This window comes from Physella acuta, unplaced genomic scaffold, assembly GCF_028476545.2.
Source record: "Physella acuta isolate Inbredline_101_S28 unplaced genomic scaffold, ASM2847654v3 ptg001756l, whole genome shotgun sequence".
Classification (NCBI taxonomy): domain Eukaryota; kingdom Metazoa; phylum Mollusca; class Gastropoda; family Physidae; genus Physella; species Physella acuta.
Genome location: NW_026733266.1, coordinates 246,977 through 272,975, shown reverse-complemented (window position 1 = coordinate 272,975; position 25,999 = coordinate 246,977). Strand labels below are relative to the sequence as shown.

The 25,999-nt window shown below is 36.6% G+C and overlaps 2 protein-coding genes across 3 annotated transcripts; both read left to right on the top strand.

Moving 5' to 3' along the window:
* The first annotated feature begins 1,188 nt into the window (after window positions 1–1,188).
* Window positions 1,189–9,165, top strand: LOC131930323 (alpha-(1,3)-fucosyltransferase 10-like). 2 transcript variants are annotated; one of them, XM_059286744.1, is made up of 9 exons: window positions 1,189–1,208; window positions 2,985–3,082; window positions 3,563–3,635; window positions 3,901–4,115; window positions 4,703–4,863; window positions 5,162–5,257; window positions 5,774–5,926; window positions 6,177–6,351; window positions 7,420–9,165. In XM_059286744.1, the coding sequence occupies exons 2-9, from the start codon at window positions 2,990–2,992 to the stop codon at window positions 7,939–7,941; spliced, it is 1,488 nt and encodes a 495-aa protein (XP_059142727.1). In that variant the 5' UTR covers window positions 1,189–1,208; window positions 2,985–2,989; the 3' UTR covers window positions 7,942–9,165. The 2 variants fall into 2 exon arrangements, with proteins under 2 accessions (XP_059142727.1, XP_059142726.1); XM_059286743.1 differs by lacking the exon at window positions 1,189–1,208 and adding an exon at window positions 1,222–1,609.
* A 1,536-nt stretch (window positions 9,166–10,701) lies between these two features.
* On the top strand, window positions 10,702–25,705 carry LOC131930324 (uncharacterized). The gene is made up of 6 exons (XM_059286745.1): window positions 10,702–10,807; window positions 17,636–17,751; window positions 18,831–18,894; window positions 19,510–19,576; window positions 19,678–19,790; window positions 25,457–25,705. Exons 1-6 carry the CDS (start codon window positions 10,801–10,803, stop codon window positions 25,588–25,590), a joined length of 501 nt encoding a protein of 166 aa, XP_059142728.1. The 5' UTR covers window positions 10,702–10,800; the 3' UTR covers window positions 25,591–25,705.
* Window positions 25,706–25,999: the final 294 nt, after the last annotated feature.

Here is a 25,999-nt window from a genome sequence, read left to right as displayed (position 1 = left end):
GGGAGCAAGTGTGTTGGAATTTGCCACTTTTTAAAAAATGTAATTATTTATAATAGAATGCTTATTGTATGCCTATATTAGGTCTAGATCTAGGTCTAGAAAAAAATGTTTGCCACACATAGTTTTGCGTTTTAAAGAATTAAAAAGAATTTTTAAATAAATCATCCACAGTAGGCCTAATCTAATATGTTATATGAATGTAATTATAATATCTAGATTCTAGATTAAGTCTAATTCAGATATTCTTGTTTAAAATTAGCATCTTCCGCAATAAAAATAAAACCATAGGCCTATATAATTAATTTAAGCTAGAAGTTCATATGATTAAACATTTTTATATATTTCTTTTTCTAAATAAAAAAAAAATTCAAAAATTAAACGGACGTAAAAACAAGTTAATTAAAAAAGTCTAGTGACATTTATGCGCAATTTCCTTATGTTATCTAAAAATAGCTCTGACGTATAATGCTGGGATGCGTTCAAGCTAGAAGAACAATCGGTTTGTAGGTGTTTTTGTAATTTTAAAATTTGTGACCAAACGAGAGGATATTTTTGAAAACTTTCTTCGGCAATATTGCTCTAAATTATAGCAGGAATCGATTGGTACATGTTTCAAGTCGCTAAGTGGTCTGGTTGACGAGATATGGGCCAAAAACTGCTTTTTTTCGAGGTTTTTTGGCTTTTCCGGGAAATACATGAAAGAAACCCGGAATTTTTATGGCCTATGCTCATTCTTGTAACTTGCTTAACATAATTGCTTTTGGAACTAGTCATCGATATTGCTTCGTTGAGGAGGAGATACGACTTAAAGCCCGGACACACATTCATCCATACATTCATCCATCCATCCATCCATCCAGAAATGACGCGTTAATAAACGCAATTCTCCAGAATGGAAATTGCGCTAAAAAATGTTGGCCAAATAAATATATAAACAAAGACAGCAGCAGAGGTATGTGGAAGAAAAAAAATAGCCCATTAGCTTATTGGGATTTGAACCTGCGCATTATCAAGATGTTATGATCGGTTTGGATACCGTGGCGCCAGGTATATTCACACAGCTAATGAGCCACCCATGGAAAGCGCAAAATAAAATAAATATAGCTACCAGCTAGACCTAAATCTAGAAATCTAGATCTAGTCATAATATTCCAGACACATTTATTTACCCTTTGCAACACCGATAACTCTAACGAACATTTACAAATGTAGACTTTTAGCTTAGGAGGCTAGATAGACTAGATCTAGATCGTCTAGTTGGTTTTATTTTGAAGTGATGTGACAAATTAAATTAAAGCATTGCTAGATCTAGAATCTAGATCTAAGATCTATAAGCCGGACATAAGGACAAGGCCCTTCTAAGTTTCTTTCTACTACTTTCTAGATTTAGATAGATCTATTGATCTATAGTCTATATCTAGATCTAGAAGTAGAAGATCTAGTTGAAGTTGTCTAGCTAGATTCTAGACCGGTCTAGACGAGTCTCATAAAATACTAGATCTAGATGTAGATCTATAATAAATTATAGGCCTAGACTCTATAATAATTAAAAAATTCTAGATCTAGAATCAACATCAACTCACAGCTGGAATCTTGGTGTATGAATGATGTAATGTAGGCCTATGCATCATTGTCAAAAATATTAGGGCCTAGTTACTACTAGTTAGTAACTAGTTAGTATCGGCTTATTAATTATCTTATGGCGACTTATGCCTACAGAGGCGTAGCTAAGGGAGGGCTGCCGCCCCGGGCGCCGACCCTAGGGGGGCGCCAAAAGGGGTAGAAAAAAATTAAAAGCTCATTTTAAGCTGCAGTTTTGAATTATTAACAGTCAAAGTAAAGAAATTTAACGGCTGAGAGCCTTTGCATACTGATTTAACTGTTTTCTACCTTTAAGAAACAGTGACCGGAAACCCCGCTTTTTTTCCAGGACTGTCGCACACACAAAAACACACGCATATATATATATATATATATATAAATAAAGACAAGTCTCAGTTAACATTTGGTATTATAGCTGATATTCAATATGCTGATCACGATGATGGCCCAGATTTTTCAAACACTAAGACGCGGTATTACAGAAGTTCTCTCAAACTTGCCAGAAATGCAATCGAAAAATGGAAAAGTATGGAAGATCCTGTAGCATTTGTTATTCAGTTAGGGGAAACCCCGCTTTTTTTCCAGGACTGTCGCACACACAAAAACACACGCATATATATATATATATATATATATATATATATCATATACATAGGCCTATATATATATATTGGCGTGGGGGGCGCCAAACTGAAAGTTCGCCCCGGGCGCCGGGAGGGGTCGCTACGCCTCTGTATGCCTATGGCATAGCCAATAATAGGCCAAGGGCATACTCATACTCATAGATGATTGAGCCCTATACTATAGGGCCTAGAGTCTATATTTTATTATATAAATAAATATGGGCCATTTTCTAGGCCTATTGATTATAATCTACCTACTCAGACTCAATAGGTTGAGTGAGTTTGAGTAGGCCTAACTAAATATTTTAAATTCACTAAATTGGCCTAATTTAAAATTTAACTAAAATTATTGGTCTATGTAATAGGCCAATAATTTTAGTTATAGGCTATAAGTAATTACTATTAGATTAGGCCTACAGTTCATTACTTAGGCCCTATTATTAATAATTATTAGGCTAGCATTAATATACTATTCTATTACAGTTTATAGGCCTAATATATAATATTTACTATTTAGGCTAGATCTAGTATTTAGTAGCCTATTTATTTACTAATATTATTATTTAGTTTAGGCTTAGTACTGGTACTTAGTAGTAGTACATAGTACATACTAAATAGGCCCCCTGGTGATACCAGTACCCCACAGTTTTAATCTAAATTTAGGATACTATCAATAATCTTTCGACATATTAACTAATATTATAAATCTAAATAACTCTATGTAATGTATCAATGTATTTGCATATGTTCTTTCAACAGTAAATATGCGTGTAAGAAGAATGCACCCTAAACGATACCTCAAGTGTATCTGTTGTATCTTCATTGTTTTTATGTTTTGGACAGTTTTAAGCTATCTTGTAAGTTTTATACTGTGATTATTTTAATATCATTTTCTTTACTTTATAAATAAATATTTGATTCATATAAGAAACTGTGTAGGATAATATTGGCTGTGTATAATATCGAAGGTTTTTTCCTGCAATATTTTTGTGAGATTACATGGTTAGGATTAGAGGGTGCGGGATAGAAAGGCAATTTGTGGTACGATGAGAGTATCATCTATAACAGTAAACATGTTAATGTGACTTGTGCCAGAAAAGTGTGTAAACATTAAAATATTATTAGTCTACAATTAGTTGCAACATTGACTGGCATTTTAGCTGTTTACAGATTTTAATGTAATATGAAAGTATTAAATATCTATTGAGTCTCTGTAAGACAGAAAATATGTTCTCTAAATAAAATAAGATTGCTAGCTTAGGACTGTAACTGTGTTGTGTTATTTATGTTAAGGTGGTCTTTATAACCACAGTATTTATTGATGTTTTTTTTTTCAGTTTTCATTTAAAAATGAAGATTTCCCAGATGATGTTGTGTATGACATTTTTATAGATGAAACCAAAGAAGACCGTAAGTAATTAGTTTAAGCGACCATACATCTGAATTTAAACTTAGATTTATCTAAAAGATTTTTTGAAGTGCTAGTTAAACATGGTGTAAGGCAGTAAAGAGCAGTACGTATTCATGATCGCTTATCTAGGGTTTGTTCACCACCGTCACTTTTTTCCCCATGCATACATTATAAAAATACAATTGTTAAAGCAATATAATATAGCCTTTGATATCACTATATCTTTCAACTTTCCTAAAAAAAAATGATTTGTTCTTATTTTAGACCAACACATTCCGCTTAATGTAGAAATTCTTGAAGAGCTGCAGAGGACCAAAAACAGAAAGAAATATGACAAATCTGCTTTAGAAGATCCTAGTGATCCAGTTATTCTGTGGTGGACAGAGTTCACAGGTGAACCTGGTCAGTCCAAGTTGTGTGGTCAAAGGCGTTGTTTCTTTACTAACAATCGCAAGTACAGCACTCATAAAAACATGAGGGTAAATAATATTTAATATTTTATTGATTCATTGCAAACTAAATCTTTTTTTTTTCATAAATTGATGTTTTTGTAATCAGTTACTACCTTGTTAGTGCAGTTGATAAAATAGGTTGAGAGGGCTCACCAATCTTATCACCTAATAATTAAGACTTGCTAATTAACCCTTGTACATGGAATCATCCAAGTGTTATCTAGAACACCACTTAATTATATCTTCTCAGAGCAACAGTATAGACAAGTAACAAAAACATCTTTTTTTAAATTAAAAAAAAAATACTGCTTTTAAAAAGATTTAACTACCTTTATCCCAATAGGAAGAAAGTTCACCTTTTAATTCCATGTCTAGATACTCATCCAATCATTTGATAAAACATTTGCTTTAGTATATTTTTATCACTTTACCAAAAATTATAGAATAACAAATGGTTGGATTTTAGTTCAGAGCTATATTTTAGAACAGTTAAACCTTTGAATACTTATAGCTATAATAAAAAGTTTTTTGTTAAAAAAAATGTGTAAAAAACTATTGCTAGTCCTACTAAAAAATTGTTTATCGTGCTTATATAAATATATTTTCTGTTCTAGGCTTATCTCTTTTATGGAACAGACTTCAGTATAAAAGATTTACCTTTACCAAGGTCACATGACCACCTGTGGGCACTGTTCCATGAAGAATCACCTAAAAATAACTACTTGCTGTGTCATGAAGATAGCCTATCATTATTTAATTATACAAGTACATTTAGGTAATTAATATTTTTAATTTAAATAAAAGTGTTTTTAAAAATATTATTCCCTTAAAAATTAACGTGTTGATAAAAATATGTTTAACAAAAAATTTATTTATCTAGCTTTTGTGTATTTTTTTTTTAAAAACCTTTGGTATTAGTTTTTTTTTTTAAATTACAATTTTTCTTTGTAAGCCAAGTCTGACAAAATGTCTTTCCGAGTGTTAAAAAGCATCTATATTACTTTTTTAAAAACTATTTAAAATTTCTTATGAGGCTGCTTTTATTTTCCTCAAGGTTATTTTCTTTTGAACAGGAGAGAGTCAGATTTTCCCATTTCCACTCAGCATTTACCCTCGTTGTCTTGGTTACAACAGAAAACATACTTGAAAAATATCTCTCAGAAAAATAGGTAAGTCTAGTTTTATGCTCAGTTTTTCAAGGTGAATTTTGTCTAATTCTCTTTATTAGCCCAAGGAGTCCAAGTATATATAAATACTACATCATCTGCACTAAAGCACAAAAATTACATAAAAATCAACAAGATGAACTTTAAAAACATAAACCTCTTCTTTCAAATACTAAGTTTTTCTTGTGGGATCATATATTATATTTTATACTTTTTTAAAAATATTTAAAAATAATTTTATCCATTGAAAGATCAGTTCCATTAAATCTCTAAGGATTCTTAGAAAGCATGCAATTCTATACTCAATTTGTTTGTTGTTACTCTCTGCCTTGGTCAAGAGCCAGATCTTGTGATGGTAATTTGAAAGATCATAGATCTATAAAATAATGTGATGTGTTTTTGTAGCTACCAAGAAGAAGAGGGACAAGCAGATCTATAAAATAATGTGATGTGTTTTTGTAGCTACCAAGTAGAAGAGGGACTAGCAGACCAATAAAATAATGTGATCTGTTTTTGTAGCTACCAAGAAGAAGAGGGACTAGCACCTGTGATTTACGTCCAGTCTGACTGTGACCCACCATCTGACCGCGATGAATTTGTCAAGCTGTTGATGAACTATGTACCAGTGGATTCCTATGGAGGTTGTCTAAACAACAGACAGATACCAAAACAGTGAGAAGTTGTTTTTGAATTAATAATAGAAAACATGGAATTTTTTTGGAAACAAATAGGATAAAATTTGGAAAAATTAATTAAGCTGAAGCTGTGTTTAAACTTTTTAGATAACTTTTTGCTTTTAAGTTAATTAATATAAATTAAAATCCTTAAATGGTTTTGAATAATAATTATAATTAAAGCTTATATTATACCCAAGTATCTATTGATGCAAACATTTTCTAATGCTGTAAAACTGTCATTTCAGCTTAAGTCAACCTATAGAGGGTATGTCCCACAAAGACTTTTATGAGTTGATTTCTCGCTACAAGTTTGCCCTGTCCATGGAGAATGCTGTGTGTGAGGACTACATGACAGAGAAGTTGTGGCGCCCTCTCATGGTGGGAACTGTCCCAATTGTGTTTGGTTCCTCTAGAGTTAAAGTAAGTTGTGGCGCCCTCTCATGGTGGGAACTGTCCCAATTGTGTTTGGTTCCTCTAGAGTTAAAGTAAGTTGTGGCGCCCTCTCATGGTGGGAACTGTCCCAATTGTGTTTGGTTCCTCTAGAGTTAAAGTAAGTTGTGGCGCCCTCTCATGGTGGGAACTGTCCCAATTGTGTTTGGTTCCTCTAGAGTTAAAGTAAGTTGTGGCGCCCTCTCATGGTGGGAACTGTCCCAATTGTGTTTGGTTCCTCTAGAGTTAAAGTAAGTTGTGGCGCCCTCTCATGGTGGGAACTGTCCCAATTGTGTTTGGTTCCTCTAGAGTTAAAGTAAGTTGTGGCGCCCTCTCATGGTGGGAACTGTCCCAATTGTGTTTGGTTCCTCTAGAGTTAAAGTAAGTTGTGGCGCCCTCTCATGGTGGGAACTGTCCCAATTGTGTTTGGTTCCTCTAGAGTTAAAGTAAGTTGTGGCGCCCTCTCATGGTGGGAACTGCCCCAATTGTGTTTGGTTCCTCTAGAGTTAAAGTAAGTTGTGGCGCCCTCTCATGGTGGGAACTGTCCCAATTGTATTTGGTTCCTCTAGAGTTAAAGTAAGTTAAGCATTGCCTCATGATGGGAACTGTATGATATTTCTATTTCTGTCACAAATGCTTTTCACCACACCCTTTTAGAGTTAAAATGGGAAAAATGTAAGATATAGTTTTGGCTACACAATCTCATCAACAGAGGTCATAAAAACTTGATTTCTATTTCATCTGCACCATAGACTGATTAGTCATATATCGTACTATACATTTCACTCAAAGAATTTACATTCTGTTTTATTAAAAATTTTTCTTCAAATTAATGATCAGAAAACTTAAAGAATTGATAAATTATTGATTTCTTTTTAGCTGGAAATATTTTGTGAAGTATCTTTACATATTAGCAACATAGTTGACATAAATTCAAATATTTCTGATTTAGTTTGCTGTAAAGTTAAAGTTTGCTTTAAAAATGTTAAGAAATATGGATGTTTTTGTTGAGATGTAAAAATGTTTTCCCCTAATAACAGTTTTGTTTCTTATTACCAGGACTTCCTGCCCAGTAAAAAATCTGCTTTAGTGTTAACAGATTACAAATCTGCTGAACAAGTTGGAGCAGTTTTACAGTACTTGAACAAAAATGACGCAGTCTATGAAGAATACCGTCAGTGGAAGAACACGGGTATATCCAACCCGTTTCTTCAGGATGTTATGACAAAGCGTACCTGGACACCAGATATGGAAGGACATCGGGCTCCAGATCATAAAAATTTTATAGAATCATACGAATGTTTTATATGTGATAGCGTACACCAAAACATGGATGTTGTTTCTGAAGGGCAGATATTGAAGCCAAAGTGGGCGAATTCAAGCCATTATGGCTGTCAAAAACCCATGAAGTTTGATTCAGTGGGCAGGTATAACAAAGATGGCGGCTGGTTAGATTTTTGGGGCACACAGTGGGAGAGGAAAGGTCAAGTGTCCAGCGCTCTGCGGAGGTGTGTTGAGGAGGGTAGAAAATATTGCGGAGATATTGAAACTAATGAGCCTGTGAAGAGAGACTTTAAATGATTTTTGGAGGTGTTTTGAAGAGGGTAGGAAATATTGTGGAGATATTGAAACTAATGAGCCTGTGAAGAGAGACTTGAAATGATTTTTGGAGGTGTGTTGAAGAGGGTAGGGAATATTGTGGAGATATTGAAACTAATGAGCCTGTGAAAAGAGACTTTAAATGATTTTTGGAGGTGTTTTGAAGAGGGTAGGAAATATTGTGGAGACATTGAAACTAATGAGCCTGTGAAGAGAGACTTTAAATGATTTTTTTATTTCTTAGTCTAGTGATTATATGATTCCATTAAATTAGACCTGACTACTTTACAACAGATCTTTTTTTAAAATGTATTTTACATTATTTTGTTATAGTTTTACATTCATCTTCCTGCTATTCTGTTTGTATTTCTTTAGTACATTTGTAAAACTTATCTGGCTAGCCTACAGCTGTTGATGTTTAACTTGTGTAGACAAACAAATGTTTAACTTGTGTAGATAAACAAATGTTTAACTTGTGTAGATAAACAAATGTTTAACTTGTGTAGATAAACAAATGTTTAACTTGTGTAGACAAACAAATGTTTAGCTGTGTGCATGTTTCTTATTTAGTGTTGTTACAAAATAGAAATATACTTTTCTGTACAAAGAAACTCTTGTTTGTAATTTCCTCAGAAGTATATTATTAGATTTAATTTTTGTCTTATTTGATGAAGTACATATTTTTATACTTATGTGAATGTCTTGTGTAGAGATATAATGTGGTTGGCAGAGTCAAATGTATAGAAACTTGTTGATTTTTTTGGTTCAGATAGTTGACGTAGTTTCATTATAGGATTTCAAGTCTTTCAGATACTATTGTTGATGTAATTAAATACTTATGTATAGAAACTTGTCAATATTTGAATGATAGACCATGTGCAATAATGGTATTAAATTTATTTGTGATATTTATGTTTTGTTTCCAATGCCTACTTGCATAAGAGATTAAATTCTTGAAGAATTCATCAATTTTCTGATGCTTTATGTTTTGTTTCCAATGCCTACTTGCATAAGAGATTAAATTCTTGAAGAATTCATCAATTTTCTGATGTTTTTAGTTTTGTTTCCAAAGTTACTTGTATAAGAGAATAAATTCCGGAAGAATTCATCAATTTTCTAATGTTTTAATTCCAAAACTTTTCCCAGCCTACTTGTTACTGTCATAGCTATTTGACATTGTAACATATCATCTTACATATATGAGTACAGGCGGTCACGTTTTGTAATAAAATTACTACTTGTTTAGGACAGTGTGTACATTGTTTATCTAATGCTTTATTTAAGTCAGGAAGAGTGGTGTTGCTTAGAAGTAAGAACTTTGGCATTTTTTTTTATCAAGGCTCTCATTAGTTAAACATCCCATTTATTAAACCTCTAATTAGTCAAACATCCCATTTGTTAAACATCTCATTAGTCAAACATCCTATTTGTTAACCTCTCATTAGTCAAACATCCTATTTGTTAAACCTCTAATTAGTCAAATATCCTATTTGTTAAACCTCTCATTAGTCAAACCTCTCATTAGTCAAACATCTCATTAGTCAAACATCTCATTAGTCAAACATCTCATTAGTCAAACCTCTCATTAGTCAAACATCTCATTAGTCAAACATCCTATGTGTTAAACCTCTAATTAGTCAAACATCCTATTTGTTAAAACTCTAATTAGTCAAATATCCTATTTGTTAAACCTCTAATTAGTCAAACATCCTATTTGTCAAACCTCTAATTAGTCAAACATCCTATTTGTTAAACCTCTAATTAGTCAAACATCCTATTTGTTAAACCTCTAATTAGTCAAACATCCTATTTGTTAAACCTCTAATTAGTCAAACTTCCTATTTGTTAAACCTTTAATTAGTCAAACATCCTATTTGTTAAACCTCTAATTAGTCAAACATCCTATTTGTTAAACCTCTAATTAGTCAAACATCCTAATTGTTAAACCTCTTATTAGTCAAACATCCTAATTGTTAAACCTCTCATTAGTCAAACATCCTATTTGTTAAACCTCTCATTAGTCAAACATCCTAATTGTTAAACCTCTAATTAGTCAAACATCTTATTTGTTAACCTCTCATTAGTCAAACATCCTATTTGTTAAACCTCTCATTAAGCAACTTCTCATATCTCATCAGTTAAACTTCTCGTTAGTTAAACCTCTCATTAGCTAAACCTCATTAATCAACCTCTCATTAGTCAATACCCCCAATATCTCATTAGTTGACACCTATTAGTCAACCTTTCATTAATCAACCATTAGTCAAACCTCATTACTCAAGCGCATATACTTACATAACTAAATTATTATAATTTTCTCGTTTTATTATGGTATCTTAGTATTAGTAATGATCCTAAAGATAAATAAACTAAGCAGTAAAGAGAGTCAATAAGCGCATGATATGATTTGGCATAGATCTAGATCTAGGGAAGAAGAAAAACTACTGAAAACAAGTTGGCCTATAAAGGAACAATTTATTTTAGATTTTTTTTAAGATTCATCAAAATTTTAAAAAATATATTAATACTTTTATTATAGGCCTTTATGTATAGGCCTATTCTATTAAATTATTTTCTTTTCTTCTTTTTAGTGCATTTATACCATTTTGTTATCGTAAAACTTCATTTTTATTTTTCCAATCTAAAACTTCTAATTTTTAAAAATTAAATCACATCGCAAACCAAACAAAAAACAATTGCGCATCAAACGTACGCACCGAATTTCTGTGCAACTCCGTGTTGACATACCAACCGTTGACGTCATTCGCTACCTTTACAAGAACCTTCAAGATCAAACGAATTATTTTACGACCAAAGAAAATTAACGGAGACGTAAATATTATGTTGGGTGAGTGAGTTATTCATTATTATTAAATACTAGTCGACCCGCGGCGTAACATACGCCGCTATTTAGTGACCCAGGACTTCCTGATAGACACAGTTGTCCAAAAAGGGTGGGTTTGGGCAAACTACTGTAAGGGAATGATAGGAAGTAACTCTGGAGAGAGCAACATATAATTGTCCATGAGTGAAAACAGGTTTTGGAAGATACAGGCATATCTTTTTGAATGTTTGCCCCTGTGCTTTATTAATTGTCATGGCAAAGGCTAATCTGACAGGAAATTGTCTGCGCGTAAAGGTGAAAGGCAAATTTGAATCTGATGGAGTCAAGGATATCCGTGGAATAAGGACAGTTTGTGAGGTAGCAGCAGCGATAGTTTTACACTCCAGTACGTTGGACAGTTTGTGAGGTAGCAGCTGCGATAGTTTTACACTCCAGTACGTTGCGGTGAATGCTGGTAACAGTCAGTCTAGTGCCATTACAGAGACCTCTTGCTGGCATGAGGTTTCTAAGAAGCATGACAACTGAACCAATTTTAATTTTGAGTTTATGCGGAGGCATGCCAGTAGGGGTAAGACTGTTAAGAAATTCTACGGGGAATGAAAGTTCATCTGCGGGATCGTCTGTGACGATGGAGTCAACGCTGGTGAAAGTTACTTCGTCGGTTGGGATAAGTTTCAATACTTGTTCATTCAGGTGCAGGGAGTCTTCGTTCGTGACACTTAGTATAGCTCGCGTACTGAGTTGTTCTGAAGTGACAGTTGAGAAGTCGATGTCGCCATATAGTAATTGAACGGGATCAGAATGAAGAGGGAAAGAATGTGACGGTAATGTTACAGGTGTTCCAATTGTCCCGTCTCCAACATCGAGAAGCCATTTTGCAAAATGCTGTTCGTCAGGAAGAGCTCTCATATGTGTCGTCAGTGTAAGTACATGCATGTGACGCCACAAAAGTTGCTTGTTTATGCAACTGGCGACAGTGTAAGTACATGCATGTGACGCCACAAAGGTTGCTTGTTTATGCAACTGGCGACAGTGAGTGCTCGGGAGCCACGCAGAATGACGGGGAGTATTTGTCGGAAATCTCCACCCAATAGAATTGTTTTCCCTCCAAATGGGTGCGTCTCACCTGTGAGATCACGTAACAACCTGTCAACTGCCTGAAATGCGTATGCATGTGTCATTGGCGCCTCGTCCCATATAATCAATTTGGATTGCATAATATGTTGCGCGTGTTGCGAGATAGGTTTGATATTGCATGTGGAAGTAGGAGTGAGCTTCAACGGGATTTTAAATACCGAATGGGCAGTACGTCTACCCGGTAACAATGTTGCAGCTATTCCTGTAGATGCAACGGTTATAGGAAAGTCTCCCCTGGCTCTGATGGTATGGATCAGAGTTTTATAGACAAAGGTTTTCCCTGTTCCTGCCGGACCATCTAAGAAGAAGCAGGTTTGTCGCGGTCGGGAGTCTGTGTATGCAGCGTCCAAAACAGTGTCAACGGCGTGCTTTTGTTCAGTGTTGAGTTTGTCGTAGTGTTCTATAGCGTGGGGGTGTTCAGCCTGAGCATCGAAATCGGAAGATGAATGACACATCAGAAGAATGTCAGTGAGGGGTAGGTGTAATTTGTGCAGGTTGAGGCCATGTGGTTGAAGCATGCCATTTATTTCTGCGACAGCATGCATGCAAGCGGTGCGTGTGGAATATGTTCTGAGAATGTCCTCAGAAAGGGAGAGTTTATGCGTGTCCCAAAGGTGTGGAACGTTTTGTGGTTCGCCGAAGACACAGATGAAAACGAAAAGTTGTCGCAAAAACGCTGGCATTCGTATATTAGATGCCTCTATAAGTGTATCATGCCATATCTTCTCGTCTTTAAGAAGACCCAATAGTTGGCACGCCTCTTTGAAAGTGTTACATTCCACGCCGTTGGCAGTTCGTAGATGCTTGAAACTCGTGATGCTTACGGAACGGGTAAGGAGAAGCCTGAGGTAATAACGTTCGGTGTCGTGATTGGCAACAACAGGCATTCTACCGATCACCTTTGCACCTCCTCTAATTCTCTTTTGCCATTTTCCAGAGGATTGTTGGAATGTGTAATGTTGGGGAACATCAGTGTAATGTAACTCCACAGCTTCAGGATCCGTTTTATTGATTTCAAACCAAGCTAAGAGCATGGCGTTTTTGTTGGCCTGTTTTTGTAGTGCTTGTTCTTCCTGACCCTCATGAAAGAAGACGACTTGTTGTTCTGGCAAATGAACTGGTAATCGTGTTATAACGTGCGATTTTTCTGAAAGACTGTACTCGTTCAAACGCCACATAGCCTCCGGAGCACTAACATACCTAGCATCAAGAAAAGTTTGTATTTCGTCATGTTGGAAAACACCATCGGCCGGCTCCTTCTGAAGTGCAATGGATGCAGCGTCTTGTCCTTTGTAGACGTACTTATATAGATAGTTGATACATTGAACGGACGCGCACACTTCAACGTTAATATGAGCATTGAATTTCTGAGAAAGCCAGGGATTGTAAGGTACTATCCAACGATTGTCGATGTCGTGTTTGCCAACAATGGCAGTTCTGCCCTGCCTTCGTCGGTATATGGGGTACCCTTGTGTGTTTTCTTGAGTCTCGGCGTTGAAGTCCTTTGAAATTTTTTTTTTGCACTTGCCGTCTTTCATGCAAGATGAGCTGGAATTGAGCGTGCCACACGGACCATGTACCATGCATTTAGTGACAATTTGGAAAAGTCGAGGGTGTATTTCGGGATTTGGAAGCTCAGCGCAGACATATTTGTCTATGTCATCTTTGGTCCTTATTTTGCACTGTGAATCAAGTGTCAGTAACATATGACAATGAGGCAAGCCTCGTTTTTGGAACTCAATGACAAAAATGTATGCGACTACATTGCCGAAAATATTCCTCTCCAAAATGTCAGTTAGGAACTCCCGCAGTTTGATATGAAAGACGCGGGCAACGACATCAGGCCTGTGTTCTGGTCGCTCATGATGGGAAATGGTGTTAGAGATTGCCGGCCAAGCAGGATTGCAGGTGAATTTTAGGAATAAGTCAGGCTTGCCACATTTGCGGACAATCGCCATCGTGTCTTGGTAGTTCTGTTGCATGTACCGTGGACTGCCTTGAAATGTAGAGGGAAGAATGATCAACTGTCCAGGGTGAATGTTATTGCCTTGTGCTTTCGCAGCGATAGCATCAATCAGTGCCCTGTATTGTTCTACGCGCAAATCTTCTTGATGGGAGCGTAGGTAATGTAAACGCGCGCCTTCTGTTCTGACATATGCGTCGACTACATATTGCTGGAACAGTTTGCCGCTGGAATGCAAGATGCTGAATGCAGATCTCATGGCAAGCCTGTAGGCATAAAATTGGAGTTGTGTGACTCTGGTTCTGTTTGCGGTTCGCTTTTCTTCAACATGGGCCAATTGTATGTGCCAGCCTGGATCTTCGTAAGGAAATAGCAGTGGATAAACCATGGGGTCACAGTTCATATTGAGTACAGAGATACGCTTGCAGGCATCTCCTCTTGGATATATACAAATATCGCGTTGTGCAGGAGGTTCCCCGTCTTCCCCTACAAAGATACCAGCAACATCAGTTTGACAGGAGGGTGCGTTGTACCTTCTCATTTCCATGGTTGGATTTTCCATGAATACCATTCGTACAGAAGAAACAGGGTTACTATGAGTTATAATGTCGTGCATTTGCATGTAAGATTTAGCGAAGGGGTTAACCTGTCGTATCATTGTGTCTAGTTCAAACAACAACATTCTACTGCAAGTACTGTTACAATCATTTTGCAAACGTTGAGTGCTAGCCTCAGCAGAATCGAAGATATATAGTTGACCGTATCGAGGGGTCGTGTTAGGATTGGTGTACAAAGGACTGACTTGATGATAAATTTGACCGTGGATTTGGAATGCATATGGTCCATGACCAGGTGGTTGAGCAATGTCTGCGCCCATTGATGCGAAAGCTAAAGCAGAGTTGTATTCCCTGATATGATCACAGAAATGTCGGGACAGCGGATCCTTGCCACTCAAGAGGTTTTGTAATAAAGGAGGAGTTTTGGATAGCGGTGGCAATGACACTTTGCCGCTATGACAACACTTAGTGTAATGTCCTGATTTGTTTACCTCTGATGGCCAATGAAGAGCATTGCAAGAAGTACATAGTGCGGTAGGTAGTCCAATGTCATGTTCTTCTATGAAAAGGGCAGTGTCTTCTTGAAACGCAGCGGAAAGTTGAATGTGATGAATTTGCATGTGTCTTGTGAGAAGATGCGACTGTTTGAAAGAACGTTTGCAATGTACACACTCAAAGAAGGATTTCGTCAGGGCATGAGTTTTCAAATGTTTGATAAGATTTTTGCGTGCGAGAAACTGTTTGTCGCAGATGCTGCAAAGAAATGTTGTTGAATGTGTTTCTACATGTACATGTTTAGTTTGTAAGTGCTTCATAAGAGTGCGAGTTGTTTTGAAGCATTGCTGGCAATATTCACATTGCATCATTCGTTCAGTGGAGTGTGTTTTTAAATGTGCTTTGAGATATTTCTCTAGTCGAAAGGTTTTGGAACAAATGGTGCATTTAAATTCAGCGTTTGCTGACTGGAGTGTGTTTCTAAATGTGCTTTAAGATTATTTTTTCGTGTGAACTGTTTTGAGCAAATGTTGCAATGAAAACCCGACGTTTGTAAATGTTCATCAGTAACAGGAGAGTGGGCAGCTGACGTCACATCAGTGTGGAGATCACATGGGTGCGTAATGTTGGTGCACATGCCGACGTTGTCAACAGATGGCACCAGAAGGGCATCACGTGTGTTTGTGAAAGGCAAGAGAACTTCGTAATGGCCATGATCCAAAGGACCGCTAAATAGCAGGGATATGGAGAGACGTTGACCCGTATTGTAAACTCGAGGAGGGTCATGTGGACGTTCTCGAAAATAAACAGCGATAGTAGCGGGAAGTATTTGAGACATCGCCACAATTTCAGCCTCGCCACCGTAAACGCCGGAAGTATTCATGTAGGCAGCGTATTGTTGAGCAGAGTGTATGACTGTGCTCCCGTGAGTAAGAACAACGGACAGGGCGTCGCCATAGTTGTCCCAATGTTCGCAAAAAAAGCTTACAGCCATCTTGCGAAGTTCGAGAGCAACAGTTTCGTCAATGACATTTTTCCAAAAATACGCGACAGATAGGAATAAACAATTACCTGATGAAGGAATTTCGACTACATGGAAAGACCTGTTGACTCCACGAAATATATTTGAAGCGGTGGCCATTGTTAGGAAACAAAGGGGCAAAATCAAAACAATGCTTCGGGGCAAACGTAGCTCAGACCACTGTAGGAGATACCAAAGCAACTGAGGACACAGGAGCGACTGAGGTACACACTGCTGCGGGTACACACTGTTTCGCATGCCCCCCCCCCCACCCCCCATGAAGGCAGCCTCCCGTGACGACAGTTTACAGACGACAATGAAAATATCAAGCAGAACTTGTTATCTTCCCTTAGTTTCAAATAATTTAAAAACTAAATTATCTGCCCCTAATAGCCGTCAATTATTGGGACCATCTCTAATTATATAAACATTAAGCGTGAACCACAGCTCACCAGACCATGTGGGGGTGGGGGAGGTTGATTTACGCCTAGTGAAGAATGAAGAAGAGAGGGGACTGTAAGGCGCGCTTGCAGCTTGTTTTCTAACGGCTCCCAGAAGAGAATTATATATATAGATAATCGGATTTTGTCATAGCGATTGATAAAACAACTATGAAGGGGTTGGTAAATGCGCAAAATAAGCTGGTGGCTTTTGGTACGTCCAAAATATAAAAAAAAACAACCCTGTTCTAGACTCTAGTTCTTTCTAAAAATCATTTGTAAAGTAACTCTTGGAAGTACCTTCCCACATTCGTACGTGTTATAACTTCATCTCACTCGATAAATTAGCTATCATATTACTTCATCAATTCGTCCATCAATCCCTTTGGCTCAACAACATTACTTCATCAATCCCTCCATTAATCCCTGTAACTACAACATTACTTCATCAATCCGTCCATTAATCCATGTAACTACAACATTACTTCATCAATCCGTCCATTAATCCATGTAATTACAACATTACTTACATCCAGACTTATCTGCTGATGTCTTACATCTAGACTTATCTGCTGATGTCTTACATCCAGACTTATCTGCTCATGTCTTACATCCAGACTTATCTGCTCATGTCTTACATCCAGACTTATCTGCTGATGTCTTACATTCAGACTTTTCTGCTGATGTCAGACTTATCTGCTGTCTTACATCCAGACTTATCTGCTCATGTCTTACATCCAGACTTATCTGCTCATGTCTTACATCCAGACTTATCTGCTGATGTCTTACATTCAGACTTTTCTGCTGATGTCAGACTTATCTGCTGATGTCTTACATCTAGACTGATCTGCTCATGTCTTACATCCAGACTTATCTGCTCATGTCTTACATCCAGACTTATCTGCTCATGTCTTACATTCAGACTTTTCTGCTGATGTCAGACTTATCTGCTGTCTTACATCCAGACTTATCTGCTGATGTCTTACATCCAGACTTATCTGCTGATGTCTTACAAGTCTTGACTCAAGCTGTTGTAGGAAACGGCGTCACTATGTCGGGTGTCACTCCCCCTCAGAAAATATTTACATTTTCGCTTTAGTGTCACCCCTCTGCCCCCTACTGTTTTATTATTTTAACTAGAGAACGCATTGATTTTAACGATTTCACTATCTTCAATTTGGTTTCCCCACCCTAACTGGTATCGCTTTGGTATCGTAGGTCTGTCGTCATATCGTCTGTCGATCTCTAAGCCTAGGTTTCTCCTTTTTAATCAACCAATGGAAGTGGACACCACGATTCCGACGGTCAGAAGTAGCTTCAATGGTAGCCGCTTGGTGAGTAACTTAAAGTTGTCTCGTACTGAACATTTCCGTGTTGTGTTAACGTTTTTAATGTTGTGGGAGAACGTTTTTTTTCGTGTAAATTTTTTTGTTTGTTACTATTCTCCTTGATTTTCCAGAACATTGCAATATGTTGATGAGCATATGTGCATATCAGTGGTCAATTGCATTTATGGTCGGCTGCAAATGGGGGTCAGCTACAGTTACGGTCTGCTGCAAATGGGGGTCAGCTGCATTTATGGTCGGCTGCAAATGGGGGTCAGCTGCTGGGGGTCGAATGTACATTGGAATCCTCTACAGTTGGGCGGACACCTGTGTTTGGGGGTCAGCTATAGTTGGGGTCATCCCTAAATGGGGGTCAGCTATAGTTGGGGTCATCCTGAAATGGGGATCAGTTGTTGATGGGGGTCGGCTACAGTTGGGGTCATTCCGAAATGTGGGTCAGTTGTTGATGGGGGTCAGCTACAGTTGGGTTCATTCCGAAATGTGGGTCAGCCTCTGTTGCAGTCGCCTCTATATGGGGGTCAGTTACTGTTGGGGGTGGCTACGAGGAGTGGGTAAGGTTCTGTTGGGGTCGCCTGTGTATGGGGATCAGCTTCTGTCGGGGGTGGCTACCAATTGTGGGTAAGCTGATGTTGGGCTCGCCTGTTTAAGGGGGTCAGCTAATGTTGAGTAATTTTGAGTAGTCACCTTGATATGTGGGCTGAGTTTTGCGGGGTCATATGAGGTCAGCTAAAAATCTCGAGTATGTGACAACGACCTGATTGCAATGACCAACTCGACGATGACATAATCGTCAATGACCACGTCGATGATTGTAGGACGTAAGCCTGGATCTAAATCCGAGAGGTTTAACCTTGTGATTCTGTTTTTCTTGTAACCATAGCCACATGAAGACACACTAAGTCAAATAATACGGCTCCTGATCCCCGCATCAAACTATGCCAGACATCAAATGGACAGGCTGTTTTCTTATTTTAGGCCACTAATTTTATGAAGTCGAACAAGCAGTTGTCTGAAACGTTAGTGTGTGTGTGTGGTCAGAATTCTAAGTTCCAATCTTTGTGTTGCAGGGAAACACCACTTCAATGAGAAGCAAGACCTGGTTTCTAGTTTTCATAGTCTTCACGCTGTTCAGTAAGATGTTTAGAATTTAAATTCATTATATATATATATATATATATATATATATATATATATATATATATATATATATATATATATATATATATATATATATATATATATATATATATATATATATATATATATATATATATATATATATATATATCTTTCATTTGTATACTTAAAAGTTCCCTTTTTAAAGCTGACGGTCTGGGCACGTGAAGTAGAGTTCACTTGTTTCTGTGACCTCAGCATATGAAGAGATAGTGTGGTCAGCACTATACCCAGCCACCTTTACTCTCCCTAACGTGGGTTAGGTACCTATCAGAGTTGGGTGGACTCAGGGAAGGTCTACTGACTTTAACCCGGATTCGAACTCGAGACATACGGAGCTCTCTACCGCTAGACCACTCCTTCCCATATATGTATTGTTACATACATATATATATATATATATACACGTACATATGTAAGCAAGTACGCTCGCTCCCAGGCACTAATGTATGTATGTATATATATGTGTGCGTGCATGCTTGCGTGTGTGTGTATGTATGTATGTTTGTACGTATGTATGCAAGTATGTTTGTATGAATATATCAGATATAAACTTGACCATTGTTACAGGTAGCGTTGATGGAGGTACGTGCACTTTCAGAGACTATTGGAATGGTCTTTGCCATGTAGTAGAGCCGTAAGTTTATATACAATCTATTTCTAAATCTAATCAAAAATTTAATTTAGCTGCACATTTGAGTGTGTCATTTATTTTTTTCATGTTAAACTTGCTTTCAGTCAGAAAGAAGCCCAAGCACCCCCTGCTACTGAGGCGGCTACTGATTCAGCCATGCAAATGCTTGCTTGCACCTTCTCTGCATGCCTGTTGTTTTTCGCAGCGGTTGGAGCAGGTAAGATATTTAGGATATGAGGTCTAGACTAACCCCCCCCCTCCTTGTAGCAACGGTAGCTCTTGTGACCCCACCATGACCCCAAGTACGTGTGATACTGTGTGTGGGGAAAAATAAAAAAAAAGTCGTCACAGTCATTTTCAAATAGCTATTGCTGCAATAGACCTACGTATGCTATAGGCTTACAGATTTAAAAAAAAAAAACTGAACTCAACGTGACTCCGATTGTGTCTTGTATGTAGAAGAAAAAATACCATACGGTATTTCAGTACCTTATTTCAATAAGGGGTCTTCCATAAATAACGTCACACTCGTACGGGGGAGGGGGTCCGTAATTTAGTGATGTGCGATGGAGGGGGGGGGGTGTACAGGTAGTGTGACGTCATAATTTTGTATTTTAAAATAAACGTTAGAAACTAAATTTTAGCCGCTATTACGCGTTTAAGAAAACTTTTAAAAACAAATTGTAATAGAAATCTATTAAAATAACCTATGTTGGTGGAGCTTAGTTAATATTTAAAAAAAAAAAAAAAAAACGATGTTTAAAAAGGAAATTAATTTTGAGGAGAAGGGGGGGTGGAGTCTGGCTAGGCTATTGCGATGGAGAGGGGAAGTAAAAATCGTCAAAAACAACAGCAAAATGTGACGTCATTTACTGCGGATGACCCCTAACAATTTACAGTACAGCTATTCCAAAAGCATAAACAACAGACGTAGCTTGGCTACCAAAATGGTTAACTTTTGTTCACATATCAGATCCTTTCTATTTTCAGCTAATCTGGTCGATTTCATTTTCTATCACATGAACCTAAACCTTTTGAATTACAATTAATCTAAATCTAGGCTCTTTACGGTTTAAGACTAACATTTTTACCATGCCAATCTTTAAAAAAATATATGGCGTAATTTAAAATTGAAAACAAGAGTACAACTAGACTAGATTAGAACAGTTTAAATTAGTTTAATGTTAAAATAAAACTTAATTGCCACTTTTGTTACATTGTAAAAAAAAATTTAAAGTTGTTTATAAGATAAATATGAAATTGCAATTAGACAAGACTTTTAAGGGGGCAGTATCACCCAGACATTTGAAAATTGACAAAAAAATTTGCCAAAAAAAAAATATTATACCTACACACATAAATTTTTTACCATAATAGTAATTAATAAGGAGCTATAAAACAGCACATAAAAGAAAGTTAACGTATGATGCAAACACTTTTTATAAATAATTTTACCAAAAAATGTTTACTAAGTAATTTTAGGCTGTGGTTTACCAACATTTAGGCCCATCCTGCTGAAAATGCTCTAGGGGATGCATAACTGGGTAGCCTATGGCCGGAACTAGGAGATATCCATTGTGACAAATTTTAAAATTTTTAGAATTTTTCAAAGTTAGACCAAAAAAATTGAACTTTGAAATTTTCTAAAAAATTTATCTGTCATTAGAATACTATTATTTTAGTTCCGGCCATAACCATTAACGCAAGGAATGTTTATACCAAATTTTAAGTACTTTACTTATGGTTTCGAAAAATTGTTTACAAAAAAATTAAAATGTGATAAAATATTAACAAAATAATTTTTTGAAAATTTATTGCCATACATATACCCTACAATTTATATACTGTATTATAGCAGAAGAAACGTTACTACTGCTGTAAAATTTTGACATGTGTATGTCAAATAGTTTTTTTTTGGTGATAGTTTTTGTTTCCCTCCCTTAGTCTGGGTGATACTGCCCCCTTAATGTTATTTTAGAGTAACATACACTTCTTTTATTTAAAATATTAGCTTCATAAAACAATTAATTAGTACAATAATGGTTTGAGACTGCTAATTTTTTTTCCTGGTCTGGTCACATCCCTGAAGGATGAAGAAGCTATTTTTATATTAAAAATACAATATTTTACATCTATATCTCATTAATATCTGTTCAATTTGTATAAGTACTAAAAGGATATCCGATATTAGGTGTCGCGCACGATTCTTGATATAGTATATTTTGACCCAAAATTTTTCCCAATAGATGTTAGAAAGTATTTATTCTGCATAGTTTCTTAGGAATTGAGGTAAACTGATTATTTAAAGTTTTATGGTAGATATTATAATTCCAAATGCATATGCGCTGTTTCAGTCTTGTAGGTCAATGAATTACAAAACCTTAGGGATTTGAATATTGAAATGTGTCTAAAATATTACGAGATGCGATAAAAAGTACGGGGATACGAATTAAAAAATAGATTACCTGTTACATAAAATAATACCATGTTATTTTGTATTCATTTTTTTTACTAATAAAGGACTTCTTTTTAAATAAATATCACAAGATAATACTTTATTTAACTTACGCTAATTTGATATACACAAAATATTATGAAACCAAAATTATACGACAATTTTAAAATAATAGTAACTTAGAATTATATATCATCTACAAAAATAAATAAATATGAATTATTAAAATGAAATGTAAAACAAATTAATGATTAAATTTTATCTTAATTGAATGCTTTTCCTAAAACGATTATTAGAACTTTGCTCGTCAACATGTCTGATCATTTCAAACTCTTCCATCATTTCTTGATGTATAAGTCATATTGTTTTAGTATAAATTCTCTGTCTACGCCTGCTGAATATTAATACCTCCCATCAATTCAACACTTTAAGCGGACGTAATACCCCCCCCCTCATCCCAATCATTTTATGCAGGTTAAATTCCATAGAACTGGCCTACAATACCCCCTTATCCTAATTAATACGCAGGTTAGACCACTACATTGAGCTGGCATACACTACCTTCATCTCAATTATTTTCGCAGTTTAGATCCCCTAGAAAAGAATCCAATTATAAATTATTATTTTTGCAACGGTGAACATCCCATCCATGACATGACGGTGGTCAGTTTTTGTGTTGTCAGCGCTAAGTCTCCGGCCAGGCTCTGTTACTGATGGTCACTTGACCGTCACGTGACCAGGCTCTGTTACTGCTGGTCACTTTACCGTCACGTAGTTGCCAGTAGGCTGTACAGAGAGCGCAGATCATATAGAAGGGTGGGGTGGGTGTGTGGGTGTGGGGGGGGGGGGGGTAACGATATCCATTTTTGGGAATTTTTATTGTTATCATTTATCGTGCGAGGAAATTTAAAGAACGTTGTTAGCAAAAAATCTAAAAGCATTTACATTATGATTATTTTATAGTCCTAGATACTAGAAGCCAAACTAGAATTACTAAACAACCATTAGTCAGATTAATTTACTGTTTTTGCTGTTGAAATGAGCGCTGAAAAAAATAAACATTGAAGAAAATATGATTTCAGCTATAAATTATGTGTTTGGTGAGCCGGATACAAGAATTGCATCTGTTTACAGTACACCCTCTGTTTTTAAAGTACTGTACTGTACTAAACCACCCCGTATGCAAAAAGTGAATCTGTTTACAGTACACCCTCTGTTTTTAAAGTACTGTACTGTACTAAACCACCCCGTATGCAAAAAGTGAATCTGTTTACAGTACACCCTCTGTTTTTAAAGTACTGTACTAAACCACCCAGTATGCAAACAGTGAATCTGTTTACAGTACACCCTCTGTTTTTAAAGTACTGTACTAAACCACCCCGTATGCAAACAGTGAATCTGTTTACAGTACACCCTCTGTTTTTAAAGTACTGTACCAAACCACCCCGTATGCAAAAAGTGAATCTGTTTACAGTACACCCTCTGTTTTTAAAGTACTGTACTGTACTAAACCACCCCGTATGCAAAAAGTGAATCTGTTTACAGTACACCCTCTGTTTTTAAAGTACTGTACTGTACTAAACCACCCCGTATGCAAACAGTGAATCTGTTTACAGTACACCCTCTGTTTTTAAAGTACTGTACTGTACTAAACCACCCCGTATGCAAAAAGTGAATCTGTTTACAGTACACCCTCTGTTTTTAAAGTACTGTACTGTACTAAACCACCCCGTATGCAAACAGTGAATCTGTTTACAGTACACCCTCTGTTTTTAAAGTACTGTACTGTACTAAACCACCCCGTATGCAAACAGTGAATCTGTTTACAGTACACCCTCTGTTTTTAAAGTACTGTACTAAACCACCCCGTATGCAAAAAGTGAATCTGTTTACAGTACACCCTCTGTTTTTAAAGTACTGTACTGTACTAAACCACCCCGTATGCAAAAAGTGAATCTGTTTACAGTACACCCTCTGTTTTTAAAGTACTGTACTGTACTAAACCACCCCGTATGCAAACAGTGAATCTGTTTACAGTACACCCTCTGTTTTTAAAGTACTGTTCTGTACTAAACCACCCCGTATGCAAAAAGTGAATCTGTTTACATTACACCCTCTGTTTTTAAAGTACTGTTCTGTACTAAACCACCCCGTATGCAAAAAGTGAATCTGTTTACAGTACACCCTCTGTTTTTAAAGTACTGTACTGTACTAAACCACCCCGTATGCAAAAAGTGAATCTGTTTACAGTACACCCTCTGTTTTTACAGTACTGTTCTGTACTAAACCACCCCGTATGCAAACAGTGAATCTGTTTACAGTACACCCTCTGTTTTTACAGTACTGTTCTGTACTAAACCACCCCGTATGCAAACAGTGAATCTGTTTACAGTACACCCTCTGTTTTTACAGTACTGTTCTGTACTAAACCACCCCGTATGCAAACAGTGAATCTGTTTACAGTACACCCTATGTTTTTAAAGTACTGTACTGTACTAAACCACCCCGTATGCAAAAAGTGAATCTGTTTACAGTACACCCTCTGTTTTTACAGTACTGTTCTGTACTAAACCACCCCGTATGCAAAAAGTGAATCTGTTTACAGTACACCCTCTGTTTTTAAAGTACTGTACTGTACTAAACCACCCCGTATGCAAAAAGTGAATGTGTTTACAGTACACCCTCTGTTTTCAAAGTTGTGTACCAATCCCCCCCGTATACAAACAGTGAATCTGTTTACCGTACACCCTCTGTTTTTACAGTCGCGTACCAAACCACCCCGTATACAAACAGTGCATCTGTTTACCGTACACCCTCTGTTTTTACAGTCGTGTACCAAACCACCCCGTATACAGTGTATCTGTTTACCGTACACCCTCTGTTTTTACTGTTGTGTACCAATCCCCCCCCCCCCCCCCCGTATACAAACAGTGAATCTGTTTGCAGTACACCCTCTGTTTTTACAGTCGTGTACTAAACCACCCCGTATACAAACAGTGCCTCTGTTTACCGTACACCCTCTGTTTTTACTGTTGTGTACCAATCCCCCCCGTATATAAACAGTGCATCTGTTTACCGTACACCCTCTGTTTTTACAGTCGTGTACTAAACCACCCCGTATACAAACAGTGCATCTGTTTACCGTACACCCTCTGTTTTTACAGTCGTGTACTAAACCACCCCGTATACAAACAGTGCATCTGTTTACCGTACACCCTCTGTTTTTACAGTCGTGTACTAAACCACCCCGTATACAAACAGTGCCTCTGTTTACCGTACACCCTCTGTTTTTACTGTTGTGTACCAATCCCCCCCGTATATAAACAGTGCATCTGTTTACCGTACACCCTCTGTTTTTACAGTCGTGTACCAAACCACCCCGTATATAAACAGTGCATCTGTTTACCGTACACCCTCTGTTTTTACAGTCGCGTACCTAGACCAGAAACTGCCAGATGATGAGCTGGATCAGGAGCCAGAAGAAGAAACAGAAGCCAAGCCAAATTTGAATAGCTGGTCGAACAGACTGTTCCAGGCGGCACGGAGCGTTGTTGTCCGCTAATCTATTCGGACGGCATTGAACGGGTCAGTGTCACCCCGACCTAGAGTTTGTGTTTATTTGTCCTTACTTAGCTCTAAAAGCGTGACAGGGTTGTGTTCAAAATAAAAATAAAGTAAGTCGAAAAATCCGCCACTCTTTTTTCATTAACGTTCAAGTTAACATTTTTCTTTTTTCTTTTGCTTAGTTAATATATATATATATATATATATATATATATATATATATATATATATATATATATATATATATATATATATATATATATATATATATATATATATATATATAAACATATAAACATATAAACATATAAACATATAAACATAAATGTATATATATATATATATATGTAACAAAACGTATAAAGTAAAAAAAAAACAAATTAAAGCAAAACATATTCTTACGACTT